We start from the raw sequence: 17,334 nt of genomic DNA on the forward strand, positions 1-17,334 counted from the left end.
CACTCATTTGTTGATCTAGACCCCCACTCCAGAGCTAAGGTAATTGTTGACCCCCCCCACCCCCCCTCTAGAGCTGCAGTCGAGAGCTAAGGTAAGAGCAAAATACACATGAAAAACTACTTAACATGACAGAAAATGACGCATTTCATGTAGGTGGGTAGGAAACGTGTCTCGCTCTGCTTCAGCTCGACTGAACGGAGTCTCTGAAGCGACATGCAGCGGTTTTCCCTCAACATCGAGCTGAAGCGGCTAACGAGCTGCTCCTCAGCTTCTCTGAGCAAAGTTAGGAGTTTAATCTGGAAAACTAACGATGATGCAGCCACAAGGACTTTACACACAATATTTGTAAAGCGCTTTATTTTAATCCTTTAAAAAAAATCCACGTTTGTCAAATACACGATCGATTATGTAGGACTAAAGAATAGATGTCGTAAAAGTAACCTTTAGGAGCAAAAGTGGAAACTGCAAACTTTAAACAGGAGAGTTTGCATCTTAGGGAAGAAGTGGTTTTGCACATTCATGTTATCAGTGGAGCTGCTATTGAGTATTAAGCAAATAGTTTGTAAAATAAAGCACACTAGTTCTCAGGAAAGAACTGTTTCACCGCCACCTTTGAACTAAAAGCTGTAAATAGAAGCAGTCAGTCTGTGTTGCCATGTCCGAACAGAGCAACAGGTCTGCGCGCTGATCACATTCAACTTAATGCAATTACAATTGTTACCTTAATCATGTTTAGATTAAAAAGACAAACAAGAAGTACCCATCGGTCAGACATTGAACTTGCGCTAAATATTAGTGGTGAATGTTGTTTACATTTGTATATTAAAATAGAGGAGCTGCTAGAGATGCTCCACCTAACAATCAAAAATATCAATCAAATGCATCAAAACTGACATACATTAGATTTTCAGTCAAAATGATGTCTGCCATTGAAATGGGAATTAAATGAGGATATCTATGAATGGTTGAAATATACGTCTTTATATTGATCCTAACCAAAAGCATAGACATTACTCTTGAATTTCATCAAGGTTTGCTTTGGATTATTTTTGAGGAATAATCTTTAAAGTCTCATTTTATCTTTGTTGTAAACATTTAAATCACCCAAAGAAGCTGCAGCACCCCCCCCCCCCCCCCCCACCCTCCTAAAGTTTGACTATTTAGAAAAAAAAACGGAATCAGTCAGAGTCAGCTGACCTAAAGAAAAACCAGTGGTAAATTCTGAGGGAAATTTCATTGTAAAGGGAAGTATTTACAACAGAAGTGCTTTAAAATGTACCTCACGTCAATGACCAAATGTGATAACACTAAGATTTGCTGATAAAGGAGTTTTGCACTGACAGTCAGCCCTTACGTCAAACATGTGAAACCCTGGGGTTTTAAAAATGATTGGTAATGGGGAAATAGTCCCATTATGTATCATTTGACCAATGTACATTCATTGGTCAAAGTAGCAGTGTTTCTTCTGTGTTTAAAGGCCTGCATGAACAGCTCACACACAGTGCAGTTATTTGATTTATAATTGCGCTATATTTTCTGTAAATTCTGACGTCTTTATGTTACATCTACAAAAACGCAATGGCCCAGACAGAGCAATCTTACAAGACGTCAAAGTCTAATTTTCTTTTCTTTAATGGCAGAATAAGTAAAAACTGGAGACTCATACAATGCACCAGAGGCGACTACTGTACTTAAAATATGTCCAAAACTGCATGACATGCTTCTCTATTCATTTGCTTAAAGCTCCCTGATATTTGGGATAAACTAACCTGGCAACTTCTTTCTTGAATTAAATATTTGCAAGACCAGACAGTTTATTGCAGGTGCTGTAAATTTTAGTGCAGACTCAGCCTGTTTGCAACACAGCATCACACATGGTGAAATAATTGTCAGTACAAGGTAAAAATAAGAACTGTGTGAAAGAGAACCACAATGATGAATCCATTGCTCAGCATTAGTCACAAATGTGTGACGCTTGAGGTTTGTCATTCATTTAGTAAAATGCATGACAGTTCTAATACTAGACCAATAGGCAAAGGTATTAAAGAGAAAACAAGTTAATTTATTACTCTCTGATGACTGTTAGGAAAAAGCATGGGAAAACCATGCTTCATTTGGTTTTATCATTTGGCAGGTCTGTACTTGAAGAAACCCTCACCTTGTGTTTCAACTCTGTTTTAGTTTTACATTCACCTTGTGTCCTCGCTAAATCATCATTGTAATGTACAGCTCATAAAGGAAGTTTCCCCCACAATTTTTGGCCATGATGGGCCAAGCAGGAGCCCAGAGACTTGCGACAGGAACCTGGAGAAGATTCATAAAGGATGGCAGGTGCTTACTTGTCGCACTTTTTCAAGAGAAATGGCCAAACTTACAGGACTTCTTTTTAACCTCCCTTGCTCTACTGCAGATGTTTCACTACCTCAGCTTCTCACCGGAACGCTTCATCCTCACCTGCAGCCAATCAGAAAACGCCGTCCTATAGCTATGTGGTCATTGGGGCAGGGTCAGCGGGTTGCGTCCTCGCCAATCGCCTGACAGAAGACGCCCAGGAGTCCGTGTGTCTGCTGGAGGCCGGACCCAAGGACAAGTGGCTAGGAAGCTCCCGACTCTCGTGGAAAATCCACATGCCAGCCGCACTGACCTACAACCTCTGTGATGACAAGTACAGTGATTGAGTATAAATTTAAGCAATTAGATCATCCTCAGTTTACGCCAGTGACTGATAAACTTTTGTCTTGATAATAATTCAGAGCTCAGAATCTTCTTTTAATTGTCCTACTGCGTTTCTTTTCACTCCTTTTCAGGTATAACTGGTTCTACCACACGTTACCTCAGGCCCACATGGACAACAGGGTGCTGTACTGGCCCAGGGGTCGAGTCTGGGGAGGATCCTCCTCACTTAATGCCATGGTTTACATCCGTGGACATGCAGAGGACTACAACCGCTGGCAGAGAGAGGGTGCAGAGGGATGGGACTATGAGCATTGTCTGCCTTACTTCAGAAAAGCCCAGAGCCATGAACTGGGAGAAAATAGGTACTTAGTTTAAATGGCTTTATTTATTTTGCAAATTACTTTTTGTTTGCATCAGTTTGACAGAGTCTAAAAATGGGCGATAAGATTTTTTTATCACAAAGTGTCAATGCTTTAAAAAAAAAAATCCATCTCTTTTTCTTTTATTGGCTATAAATCTTTACTCTGACGCAATCAAAGCCACACAAACATGAGACTAATTTAAAAATAAAAGTTATCAAAAGACAACTCCACTACATAGGTTCCATCAAGTATTGGAGCTGTGCTAGTCCACGGTATGAAATAATAGTGTTTAATCATAATTGTCAGACATTAATTAATTTATTTTTGCTGTCATAGAACCAGCAATGGGAAAATAGTCTGAACAATACCATCAGTTTTTAGGATTAGAAAACATTATCAGGGTACTCAGTCTGATTGTATGAATACAGTGTAATACATTTCAAACCTCTTAGAAAGTTCAACACCACAAGTCAAGTCACCTTGAGTCAATGGAAAGAAGTTTTCCTGCGTGTATTTCATATATTCTAGGTACATGAGGACACTTGAGATGCAATGGGCTTACTTTAATTGAATGACAACAAAGTGTGTCTATGTGTATTTTAAGATGAACAGAAGTTTTTCAAGAGTATGAATGTGTCTTTGCTAATGGAAATGTGAAACTCCGCTTACCTTTGTAGATGGTCATGTTTTTTTTTGTGATGTCACGTTTGGTTTAATTCTTCTATTTTTAATATTCACTGAATATTCAATCTGAATCTGAAATGACAGGGCTTTATTCACAGTCATAGAGGAACCCAGGACTGTGCATAAACTATTAATTTAACTAATTTGTAAATATGTCCAACTTAAAGCTATTATCATTCTGAGGTGAATGAATCTTAATTAGTACAGACAGAGTGTATGGTCTACGCTAACTGGCTTTGTTATTATCAACATTAATAAGACAATTGTCTGACATTAATGAACATATTGTAGCAGAGGTGCTTATACGATAATCCCACGCTTCCTGCTGGAGTTTGAAACTTCCTAGCATTTGTGAGATATTGTAATATTTTGTTTTTCCATCTTTTTATTTCAGGTACAGAGGTGGCAGCGGTCCTCTTCACGTGTCCAGAGGAAAGACCAACCATCCTCTGCACAACGCTTTTATCGAAGCAGGCCAGCAGGCAGGATACCCCTTCACTGATGACATGAATGGATACCAGCAGGAAGGCGTTGGCTGGATGGACATGACCATCTACAAAGGTAACAGAAACAGAGAGGAAAACACTTGAGGTTTAGTAAAAATGATGGAAAGAAGAGTTAAAGGGATCAGGTCAGGCTTAATACAGGAGCTGCATTAATGAACTAACAAAAAATAACTATATTTTTTGCAATTTTATTATTGGCGCTTGATTATTTAATAATCACCCCAAATGTCTGAACATCTTATCCATTATGGTGCTTATGTAGTCCCTTAGTAAGATGGAAAACTTACTAATGCTAGCGAGATTATAAATGCTGTGAAAACCTTCCAGCTCATCAGAAAACTGAATTGAAATACTGTGAGAAAGAAAACCTCATGGTTTAATATGTTAAATATGATCCTATATTTCATCTTTTGTATGTTTTGCTTTAATTGCCAATGCTGAAATATCAGTAAATTGGCCACAACTGAAAGCCAAACTTCTAATCTAGAGTTAAAGCAAAATCTTTCACTTGGGGATTGTATCTTCTCAAAAATGGAGCGCTGAGCTGGGTGGAAAAAGTGGATACCACCACTAATCTCCAGGATTTTACTGGACAAATAAATCTTGTCTGAATAAACACATGTTTTCAGGAAAGAGATGGAGCACTGCCAGTGCCTACCTCAGACCTGCACTGGGTCGGCCCAATCTGACGACAGAGGTGCACTGCTTGACCACCAAGATCCTGTTTGATGGCAAGCGTGCTGTGGGGGTGGAGTACGTGCAGAACGGAGAGAAAAAGAGAGTAAGAAGCACAACTATCTCACTTAATACAGTAGACAAAAAAAAAGATGTTTTTTTTTTAAATCATTGTTACCATTTTTCATTTTTTTACAACAGCTCACAGACTCAGTTTTTTCATTATTACTCAGGTGTTTGCAGATAAAGAAGTGATCTTGAGTGGAGGAGCCATCAATTCCCCTCAGCTTCTCATGCTGTCTGGTGTGGGAAATGCAGATGAATTGAAAGACCTCGGTATTCCTGTCATTCAGCACTTGCCAGGTGCGTGAAGTTTAAAGACTCTGTTGACATTGCTCTGTATACATTTTATGGAGATTACATCTTAAGGCGTTCAGGATTTTGAATCACTTTTTGACCTTGTCGTTCCTTGGTAGCTGGTTCTCATACTCCTGAAGGAGGCAGTTGTTGCACAACCTGTAACTTTACAAACATTTTTTGTTTGAAAAAATTCAGCAACACTGGAGCACCACAGGCGATTTTACTCTCACCTTGTACACATCCGACTTAGCCTGCACTGAGCAAAGTCGCCTTCCTGTGTAACTCCACTCAAATAAAGACGTCACAGTCTGGGCTTTCTCTCACTCGCTTGGATTCCCTCTGCTAGATGTTGTACCAGACCAATCAGGGAGCAGAAGGAGAAGTGGTGAAAAGGACGTTGATTTTCTGCGCTGTTTTGGAATTGTAGTCTGCCTGTAGTTTTAGTAATGGTAGCGGAGACAGTCTGCGATGCCCTCGCTTCCACATTGAATTAACATTAACAGGTGTCTTGTTCTCTCTACATAGCGGAGGATGGTTGTTTACCGTAAGCTTCATAGACTTGAACTGGTGTATTTTATACTTCGGGGCAAACATTAACTATAGGAAATTTAAAACGGGAAGCAATCGTTTCTCAATAGTCGAGATCCCAGACTCTCTGCTTAAGACAAATAGCGTAGGACAACGGGTCTGGTTTTTACCAGGCTACCTCAGACCTCAAGTTGAAGTTCTGCCAGCTGCAGAAATGCTCGGAATACTTTTACTGAATGTATTATAAATGAATAAGAAGCTCCTTCAGATTCACCGCAGTACAAACCACTACTGAGAGTCCTCTCTGTCCACTGTCACCAGTGTCCACTGCATAATAACTCTTTGAACAAGCTTGCATATTCTGACTTTCAGCAAAAATGTAATAAAGTTATATTTATTGAAGTATTTTTTTAATTGGATTTGGATTGAACTGAACATAAACTTTTGTCTTTTCACTGTGTTGTTCAGGCGTTGGTAATAACCTGCAGGACCACTTGGAGCTGTACGTCCAGCAGCAGTGCACTCAGCCCATCACCTTGTACAAGGCCCAGAAGCCTTTCCACATGATCAAGATTGGCCTCGAGTGGCTAACTCTTTTCACCGGTAAACAAATTCACCTCGCAAATGTATTATATCCCCTGACGTTTTTACTGTTTTATCACATTACAATTATGCAAAACCCTGATGAACTTTATTGCAGTCGTATGTTAGACGAAACACAAGTAGTTCTTAATGCTGAAGTGGAATTAAAATCATGAACGGTTTTCAGCATTTTGTGCTAATAAGAATCTGAAAAACAATTTGCTTTCTCCTCCTTCCATTTAGGCAACTTCACGTGACCAGGTTGTGTTTCTTTGTTTTCCGTATGGCTTATGGCAAGCCTCTAATGTGACTTTTGCATCAGCAGATTCATGTTTCTCCTCCTGCTTAGAATAAACAAAAAGGAGAGCAAATTATCATTGGCAGTATTTTAAGTATTAAAAAAAAACCAATACTTATTGATAACAACGGTTATGAAATCCTTGTATCGCCCAGACCTGGTGAAAACAATTGTGGGTCACACATTTCAAACTTTTATTTGTAAATGACTTTGAACCATTATTTTTAGTCATTATTTTTGTCATTTTCTTTCCACATTAGCGCGGTACACTGCTTTGTGCTTTTACGTTACAAAGAGTTTACAATTCCCTGCAGAAATACATGTGAGAGCATATTAACCCTGTGGCATGTACAGATTTTATAGAAGCATTTCCTGACACAGGTCATCAAAGTGAACTGTCCCACCTGTTTCTGATGTGCCCCTGCTTGAAACAAACCCTGAGTCAGATGTCAAGTTTATTAGAAGCCAAATTTAGCCTCCAATTAAAATCAGGCGTGCTGAAGCAAAGCACCTAAATTTACAGGGCAGTGTGCCTTGAGGACCAGGTTGGGAAACATTCTGTGTTGTCTCCAAACATTATAATATTTTATTTTACCTAAATGTTTTGGGGTTTTTTCAACAAAATGATCAACAAAATGAATACACTTATATATATATATAAATTTTGTTTATATGTATATATAAAACTAAGACACATATATACCTTATAGGAACATTTTTTTAAAATTATTTTTACTCAATGCAATTTGTAGAATTTGCCTCAAATAGGACTCGGGTGTTTCTGGGAAATGTTCTATGCAGTGACAAACGGCACTGATTGACAACTGATTACTGCAGGAAACAACTCTGTGGTTTGGCAGTTAGGAACATTAGCTATGCCAGACATAGAGTTGGTAGACATACTTTTTTTAATCAGGTTGTGATTGTTTTTTTTTTTTTTTTTTTTTATTGTCTCAACCTTCTTCCCCCAGGCTACGGAGCTACAGCCCACTTGGAGAGCGGAGGGTTTATCCGGAGTCGACCTCACGTCACACACCCTGACATTCAGTTTCATTTCCTGCCCTCACAAGTTATTGACCATGGCCGGGTTCCTTCAAAGATAGAGGCGTATCAGGTGCGACAAATGACAGATATGCTCTTTTCTCTTTCTTCCTCCTAACTGTGGGCAGTGTGTGCAGCCAAATTTATTCATTACTTTCATTTAGACTGCTAATAATAAACTGTATGCTTTGTCTCTTCAACAGAAAGTTGAAGAGACAAAGTAGTACATGTAGTGTTCCCTTTACTGTTCCATGGAAAGTCACATTAATACCTGGCTCTTCACAGAAAATTCTTGGGAAATGATTCTCTCTTCCAGAGAATTACTCAAAGGGAAATAGCTTTGGGTTAACTCCATCTTTCCATGCAGATAATTTAAGAGACTCATGAAAAAACATATTCTACTGTGTGAAACTACCTAAAATGGGTGAAGTTGTTTAAGTAGGGCTTGATTCAAATAGATACCAAGTGAACACTGGTATTGGGTCAATGCTGTTGTCTCTTCCAAACCTCATGTAAATTTCAGAAATTTCCCCAGAGTTCATGCCATATGCCAATGCCAAACATCAGGCGCTTACTTTTTTATTATGATTCCGTGATGTCATGCCTTTATAATGTTGATATTAAAAACATCTGCTCATAAATGCAGCTTCTCTCCAACACTGTCAGTGCAGAAGGCATGTCCTTCCTCGGCTCCTCGATCTTGCAGGCTCACTTTGCCCCTCACTCTCCCTGCTTTGCAGAAGAGGGAATTTATCACTGTGATAACGCCACAAATTTACATAAACATATCAAAGCAGTTCACCTTCTAGTGAACTCCAAGACACAGAAAATGTTGGTAAAAGTTGATCAGAGATGCAGACTGATTAAATATTATAGTCTATATTCAGCCAGCTGAATACAATTATACTGGGTTTCAAAAATATTATATGTACCACAAACGTAAAATATGAATATAAAATGAATATGGTCACCCTTTTGTGTTAATTAAAGGCAAAATGGTATTGCTATAGAGGTTACATGCAGTTACAGGCGACGGTATACCAATATTTTTGGATTGTTGCAACGATTTGAAGGACCTACAAGCTCTCGCAACAAAACGGTTCAAGAGTTTGCTGAAGATCTCTGTGAAAAAAATCTTAGTAGTAAAGTTTCCTTGTGAGAAAACCAGCATAGGGCCAACAAAGGTGACTCAAAAATACTTTCTTAAGGGCTTTATGAACAAATTTTTCTATATTTCTGTTGTATTATCGATATCAGTGTATTCATATCATACTATTGGCTTTTATCCAACTTTTTTCTTAAACAAATGTGTAGAAGAAGATACTGTGAGAATTATTTTATCTATATACTGCTACATAATTTTATGTTGTTGTTTGTTGATTAAAAAAATACAAATTTTCCTAAAATTTGTGTCCCTTATAGTATCATTAACATAATGCAGTTAGCCAAAAATGAAATCACAGCATAATTATTAAATGATCATGACATTTCAAGACAATAAGTATTGGTACTACTTGCTATTCTAGCCCGTTATTTACTTGATAACAAATTCCCAGTATTACTTACCATTGTTGTGAAGAACTATATACTTAATTGACTGGTTTTTTATATGAGTACACTTTTTATTAAGCTTAATCTTCTGGAGCCTCTGCTATCCTGCCAACATCTCTAAAAGTGTAAAAGTCTTCAAAAATAAGGAGTGTTCTCATGTTTTAGGTTCATGTTGGACCGATGAGAAGCACCAGCATTGGCTGGATGAAGCTGAAAAGTCCCAATCCCACAGATCACCCAATTCTCCAGCCAAACTATCTCTCCACTGGTAAGAACTGAAGTCGCTTGCTTGGCTGAAATAGAGCAGAAGATAAAACAGAATCATGTGCGTTTTCTGTCTTATCTTTGCAGATATTGATGTGTGGGAATTCAGGCAGTGCGTCAAACTGTCCAGAGAAATTTTCGCTCAGAGTGCCTTCGACCAGTTCCGCGGTCCTGAGGTCCAGCCCGGTCTCCAGGTCCAGTCAGACGCCGACATCGACGCTTTCGTCCGCCAGAAGGCCGACAGCGCCTACCATCCCTCCTGCACCTGCAAAATGGGGTCCGCCTCCGATCCGACGGCGGTGGTGGACTCGAGCGCACGCGTCCTGGGTCTGGAGGGACTTCGGGTGGTTGACGCTTCCATCATGCCCAGCATCGTGAGCGGGAACCTGAACGCCCCTACGATCATGATAGCAGAAAAGGCAGCCGACATGATCAGGGGTCTGCCTCCTCTCGTGGACCGGGGTTCCTGTGTACCAGCCCCCGACGCTCGAAACGCAGAGATGATCGGCCGATTCGATGATTTAACTAGAACGATCTCTGAGGTGGGAGCAGCGGGGAATTTAATCAACAAAAAGTGTGACTTAATTTTGTTTAACTTTTGATTCGCTTAAACTCTTTTTGAACTCCACAAATTGCCCTTTGCGTTGAAGTGAAGGATTTAGCATGAAGTTTGATATGCAGGCAGTCTGCCGGTTGGGACCAACATACTAAGAGATCATACATCATTCTAAAAGTAGACATTATTATAGCCTGCCGCATAGCAGCTGTGCAGTAAATGCAAATTGCTTTTTGCAATTTGCATTTACTTCAAATTGCAGTAAATGCAATTTACTGCAAGTTCAGAGTGTTGCTGTACACTGAGCAACAGTGAACACTTGCTCAGTGTTTTTGTTTAAATCTACTAATACATGAGGGCTTAAGGGGAATGCCGTTTGCACCAACATGGTTCATCTCAATTTCACCGTATCCACAGCTTGAAATGTTTTCAGCATTACAGAGAAACAGGTGAAACACTAATAAAACAAAAATCAGACTATAAGTCATTTGGTTCAGCTTCAAATATTATTGTCCCGTTAATTATGATTTAATGCCTCTGATATGAAGGTTCAGTTACAGTGCAAGGTTCTGTCTTCTTGTCTACTGATCAGCTTCCTTCCTGCAAACCTGCAGCTGTTCAGTTCAGCTCATTTTCAGAGGTCTGTTTGCAAACTGTTGAAGTTAACAGGAAGGCAATCGCTCTTTAGTTTCTGTTTGAGTTAACCTTATCTCAAAAAGGGACGTTTTTACTGCAAGCCAGTGTGCTTGCACGGTTGCTTCTATGTTCAGAAAAAGATTTGTGCTGATTAGATTGGCCTGCAAAGCTGCCTACATCAGCATTTTCTATTTGAACAAATGTGGGACGACACTTGTTTTCTGACATAAGTCGTAGGGACATTTTTAAACCTCCTTCAAAAAACAAAAGCTTTAAAACACATATAAAAGGAAGAAACTTAAGATTTTGTGACCAAAAAAACTGCCTTTTTCAGATTCTAGCACTAGCAGATCTCTTTACTAATGTACAAAAGTTTTTTATTTTCTAGATTGCAGCTGTTGCATTTTAGGGCAAATACCATTTTTACATATTTTCCTTCTCAATTGTGTTCAATTCATTTCAATGCATTTTTATACCCCTTGCTCACTACAAATTTGGTCTCAAGGCTCTGTTCTTCTTTTTGTTCTTAATTGTTCATTTAATTTCAAAAATAAAACTATATATGTGGGGAACAAAGTGAAGAAAATGCAGCTGGAAGGTACAGAAGAGTAGTGCTGATACTTTTAGAACTGTTGCATTAATACATGCCAATATGCATCCAAGACAAAAGTAGGAAAGTGTAACTCTCTAGCTCCAATTTGAGTCAAAAGGTTTTACTTCATACAAGTCTCACTTTTTTCCAGTTTTATCACCAGTTTGTGTCCTTCTGTTGTTTCACCTATGCTGCAGTAAGGTCACAGCCTGTCACAACAAGCACACTTTAAACGACTGAGGTTAATTTTCTCAAATGTTATTTGGCTCTAACAAGTTACTCCACCCTAATGCAGCATGGAAAATCCAGGGGAGATTAGCATAAATTATCTATATTTAGGACTACAGCTGCTTAACTTGCTCTATAAGCTTTGGAGGAGAACGCTGTTTGCTTCCGTAGAGTTTTTGCTCACATTTCCTGCAGTGCAGCAAAAATGCTGACCACGTTGTTTTTCTGAGTCTCCAAAAAATGGAAACGCATGCATTCCACATTTTTATTTCAAGTCAGAAACAAAATTTTTCTCTGTCATTGCCTTGAGAGATTTCCATAATGACTGTGCCTGTTTCACTGATCATGACTCAAAAGGTCCTTTTTTGTTTCAGGAAAATGTGTTGGCATTCCTGATCCGCTTTGGAAAACAGTGGAAAACTCATTTTGCGATTTAATGCTTTTCATCATTTTCAATATCAAAGATGCAACATTTGCCCTTTAAAGCAGCAGTTCGCCTTGACTTGCTCCAGACCGTATCACAACATGCAGAGCACTAAACTGCACATTCATGTGGAGTGTTTATTAACAACAGCTAAATATCAAACACGGCAAATTATGTTAAAATGCACCTTTTTTCTCTACACTAAAAATTTAGAAATCCCAAGTATGTGTTAAATAAAATACATTTCTTGTATTGTTTTTATGAGTGATTACATAGATTATCTTAATAAAATTTATAAACGACTGATAAGGAAAATTAAGGTTTTAACATAAATGCAATAAAAGAAATAGTGCCTTTAAGATTATTTTATTGTTGATACAAATTTGTGATCGAAGTTGATGCATATTTGTTGTGATTTTATTTTATATTTTCACTAAAATCTTAAGTATTGACTGAAGTCAATTATCCGTATTATAAGCTACAATGGATCTTATTTTCTACAATGACCTTAACTGTGTTAAATTGTGTTTCTTTGTTAAAAATCCATACTGTGACAGCTATTGTTTACACTATACTGCACTGTTGTGCAATGATGCATTAATCATTTTTTTCTGTATTCTATTTTTCTGAAGGAATAAACATGTGAATCAGAAAAGGATATTTTATGTTTTATGTTAATATATCAGAGCTTTTCTTTATTTTTATTTTTTTTTAATTGATTGTCAACAAGCCATCCTGACCTTGTCCTCTTTATTTAGCAATTATTACAAAAATCAGCAGGTGCATCATCATTTCAGGCAAAAAAATCAAATGTACAAAACAAGGATGTTGCTTCTGTTGGTACAAAATCTAGAAGGTACTAATTATTCTGCTACAAAGTAGATAAAGACAACTTTTAAAGTGTTTTATACACAAATAGGTAGAAAGCAGAAATCTTCAAGTTAGTTCTTACAAACACTATACAAACTGTTTTTTTACAACCTTTTACAGACCTCTGTAAAGCAGTGGCAAAGTAGAAAAAATAAAGCTGAGTTGCACAACCAAGCCTTGTGTTCTTTGTCACTTTATCTCCTGATAAAACGAAATTGTTGATTTTTTTTTTTCTTCAAATACTTGTACTATAAATTGTGTTCTTCTGTAAGTGGATGACATTTGACAGTTGGACTGTGGCAGCATCATGCAGCATTGGCTGATATTTTGATTTTATTATAAAGTTATTTCTAGAAGCAGCAATTGATAAAAAACTGAATAAGGAAGATGTTTGGTACAAAACAGCTGCTGACGTCCTGTTGGCTGGTAATCCAAGACACCTCACTACTGTTGGACAGGTTTGTAAAGAGAATTAATGAAGTAAATGTTTTCCTTTCACCCTTGATTAAATCTTAGTACTTGAAAATTTTCAGTTTCGCTAGAAATCTAAGCTTTCAAATATCAGGATTATTTTTCTGTTGGTTCAACACAAACTCTGACTCACGGTCTCTAAACTCTTATTGCGTCTGTCCAAACCTCAGATAAACCATGACACAATATTTGTTTTTCCAAACAGTTTGCTTTCCTGTGCTGCTCAAGAATGTGTTAACGTAATCCTAAAAAATGAAAGACATCAGTCAGTCCTCATGAATAATTCGTAGTCTGCCCATTGATTCAACAAGGGATTATTTTTGTACTTAAAAAAACTCAATATTGTATCTTAGGTAAGTAATGTTCGCTTTAGAAAGGACTTTTTGTAGAAAAATGTTTTAATATTCAATGGTAACATTAAAACATTCCCACTATTGAGCATCGTGATGTAATGATTTTTGTTGCCTCGGTACTTGGATACTTAAGTCGCTGCTAAATCTTGGATCATTCCGAATACAATTGAATATCTTAACACCATTAAAACAAAGGAAGGCAATCAGGAGGATGATTCCAATAAATCAATGAGTATAAATGGATTAGTCAAAGTCCGGACCTCAAGTTGATTGGCATGCTTTCAGGACCTTATAAAAGTCATTGCATAATTTAATTTTTCTGCAAATATTGATGGGCTTAATTTATCATGTAATGGAGAGTGGCCAAAAGGCCTATAAAACAGCTTAAGAAGATAAATACAAGTTATTTCAGCTACACATCATCCTATTTGTTTCACACTGACTTTTGCAGCGTGGTAAAAGTTTTTGTCACATATTAAGTTTTACTGAGACACTTTCATGTGTGTGTGTTTTTTTTTTTTTTTTTTGAAAGCACGTTTTTTAACTGAAACATGTGGACCAGGTCAGGTCACTAAATATGTTTCTGTGTTGTTTTCCCCCATAACTACTATCCAATCTTAGGGGGGCAAAAAAATCATATCCAAATCCAGACAAATAGTTTTATAATTAGTTTAAATTTTAATGTGGTTATGAAATACCAAAGTCCCTATTGTTTATGTATGTGTGTCTACTGTGGTGAAGTGTGTGTAGCTGTGCACAGCAATCCCTTTGTTTTGGTCGTATCAGTAAAGAAGCCCTTTGATTTCACACATTGCCTTTCCACAGCCCAGAGCCGATATCTGCAAGTCGACCTGAAGCTGTCATAGTTTGGCAGTGCGTCGCGGAACATGCAGGCCAAAGCTGGAGCAAATAAAGCCGAGCCTCACATCCTGCTGGATCTGTGTGGTTCTCTTCTCTCTCCACAGATGTAATTGTTGTGAAACTGCCTTTAGGAAAAAGCTTCACAGAAACATGCAGGGCTGAGATAGATGGATGAGCTCACCCCCAGAAAATGTTCAACATGGAGGCTTGTTATATGTGTCCATCACATGTGAGTGCTATTCCACCCGATTTCACAGCTGGTCAACAATCTGACTGCTGACAGTTGTGAAACAGCGTTGAAGTAAAACTCTTGCAGCTGTGGAGGCGATCCTGAATGGTTTCGGGTTAAAAATGGGTGAGAGTAAAAGCGTCGCACACCTCAAGATCTGTTACAATGGTTTACATTTAAGCCTTTTCTCATAATAAACTCAACTCCATCCTTTTGGGATGATTTCTGGGAAAGTGACAAATTGCATATTTTAGGATGCAGGAGAAAGCACATAGAGTAGAAGGATATGCCTGAGGACAAAGTCTTGAATTATTGATATGTAATTTCCTCTTCAAATAAAAAAAAAACGAGAGCAATGGTTAACCCTGAACTTTTAACCCTCAGCAGCTTGATTTGAATATAGAGTCCTTTGCAAAAGCATAGATGCCTCTTGAACCTTTTCACAATTTGTCACCTTACAACCACAAGCTTTGACAGGTTTTACAGGGATATTATGTAAAGTAACGCATAATAATGAATGAAAACTGAGAAGCCAACATTCTGGAGAATCTGTTTCTGCTGTAAATGCTGCTGCGGCTCGCTTCTGTTGAGCAAGCTGCAGCAGTTTTTATGGAAACTAAAAGACGCCTTTTATTTTTACCTGCAAGATAAATTCTTATATTCCTCAAGCTCATTAAAATTGGATAGAGAGAAACTCTGAACATGGGTATCTATGTCATTGAAGCACATAAATATGCTTTGACCTAAGACAATACTTATTTAGTGGGTTTAACTGTATTATTATGACATCATTAATTTGATGCCAAAATAGACAGAGGGAAATTTGTGCCAACACTCCGACTTTTTTTTCCCAGTCATGACTTTCAGTTGTGCAAATATCGAGACAGTTTCACATTCATATCCTCCTTACGATTCTTTCTCCATCCTGCGGTTTCTACTGCCTTACGTCATTGAAGCACATAAATATGGCCTTTATTTTAGTCCTTCCTGTTCTTAAATATGCATGGTTTTGTTGGTCTATCAAATGAGATCACAGTAAACTACACTGAGGTTTGTGGTTCCAATGAGACTAAATGTGGAAAAGGTGAAAGAGGTGTGGCTGCTTTTGCTATCTGAGCTGCTCCTGCTTTGTTTCCATCTTATTCAGATAAGCAAACAAAAATATATGTTTTCATCAATCCTGACCAATAAGGTGTAAAATCACACATTTTATACACATAAAACGCAACTAATTGCAGGAATCCTTGGAAAACCAAAGGCCCAATTAGCTTTTGACATCTAAACTGCGAACCAGGCAGTAAGATTTAGAAATGCTTTGCCATCTAAAGCTATTTACACAACAATAGAAGTCTATTTAATTTTTCTGCTTGTGTGTGCAGGTGGTGAGTGGTGGCACATTTGTTTTTATTGTGTTGGCTCTTTATGAAGTAAACAATGAGATTTACGGCCTTGTATAATACTCACAATAGCCGAGTTATATCATCCTCAGAATCTAAAACCAAAAGTTTAGAATTTTTATCCATCTGATGTCAATTAGGAAAATAGAAAACAAGTTTCAACGACTGGCTTGCCCACCGGGAAGCTGGTGTGTAGATTTATGTCTCCTGATTTCAATTACAGCAGGTTTTTTGTGTTTGTTTCTCTATGACCATGTGTCCGTTTTATCTGCAATCTACTAAGCAGAAAAAGAAAACAAGGCACTTTGCTCTCACGTTTATCCCGTTTCTAATTTTCTGTTCTCCGCGGGGCCTGCTGAGACATTCCCGTATGTTAAATGAAACCAGACAGAGTCCGCTCTGAGTCGCTGCTATAGAGAAGTGATGCATATCATCTCGTCCGTTAGGTCCTCCTCACACTTCACAGCCACGTACTGCTCCTCATCGCTGTCGTCCCTCTGGTGCGCGTCGGCGAGTCGCGAGTCTGAGCTGACGCTTTCCGTCCCCGCCACGTCGCCGTTACCCATGCTGCCGTTCAGCAGATTGCTGGCGGCGCTCTCCATCTCGTCAATGGTCATCTCGCAGGCGTCTGCGATCTCGTGTTTGGCCGCTGTCACAAACTTGGGGTCCCTGGCGTATTTCCCGAGACCTTCAGAGATCAGGACCTGGGAGGGATGCGAGAGAAACGGAAGATCATGATGATAATATTAAAAGACAGATAAAAAAAAAAATCAGATCAGAAGGAGAGAATGTGTGAAAGCAGCTAAGGTAAACCAAAATGGTGGAACTAATTAAATAGCTGAATTATTAAGATTACTGAGGACGACAGCTGATTGTTAGCTGGACAGAATGCAAAGGTGAGAAACTCATAAGAAACAGCAGCCATTTTTGTCATTTTATGTCATAAATTATCCTTCAGTAACAATTACACCATGACTGGATGATGATGACAGTAACTGCTTCAGGATGTAGATAGAAAAAAACAGTAGGTTTTCATTACTACATGGTCCAAATGAACATTTTTAGACATTTTATAATCTATACATAGGTATGATATTTGACTGGTTCATTCTCACACATGGATATGGCCTTTTGTCAACCTGGATGGATGTCCAGGGTTTCTGTCATGCTGGAAGATGGACCACACTGAT

At 38.3% G+C, this 17,334-nt stretch overlaps 2 protein-coding genes across 2 annotated transcripts in view; one reads left to right on the plus strand and one right to left on the minus strand.

Moving 5' to 3' along the window:
- The first annotated feature begins 53 nt into the window (after positions 1-53).
- chdh (choline dehydrogenase) lies at positions 54-10,144 on the plus strand. The gene is given in 12 exon segments (XM_055049742.1): positions 54-91; positions 2,230-2,331; positions 2,411-2,665; positions 2,808-3,038; positions 4,117-4,283; positions 4,858-5,009; positions 5,137-5,266; positions 6,260-6,394; positions 7,643-7,785; positions 9,429-9,531; positions 9,615-9,987; positions 9,989-10,144. Coding segments are annotated over 11 exon segments (1,800 nt in total). The 5' UTR covers positions 54-91; positions 2,230-2,263; the 3' UTR covers positions 10,032-10,144.
- A 2,555-nt stretch (positions 10,145-12,699) lies between these two features.
- The window catches only part of LOC129372579 (voltage-dependent L-type calcium channel subunit alpha-1D-like), a 69,085-nt gene continuing 64,450 nt past the window's right edge, over positions 12,700-17,334 (minus strand). The window contains 1 exon segment of the mRNA XM_055049997.1: positions 12,700-16,848. Within this exon segment, the coding sequence (XP_054905972.1) occupies positions 16,555-16,848 (294 nt within the window). The 3' untranslated portion in view covers positions 12,700-16,554.

The sequence above is a fragment of the Poeciliopsis prolifica genome, unplaced genomic scaffold (assembly GCF_027474105.1).
Source record: "Poeciliopsis prolifica strain line A6 unplaced genomic scaffold, Auburn_PproV2 SCAFFOLD029, whole genome shotgun sequence".
NCBI lineage: Eukaryota > Metazoa > Chordata > Actinopteri > Cyprinodontiformes > Poeciliidae > Poeciliopsis > Poeciliopsis prolifica.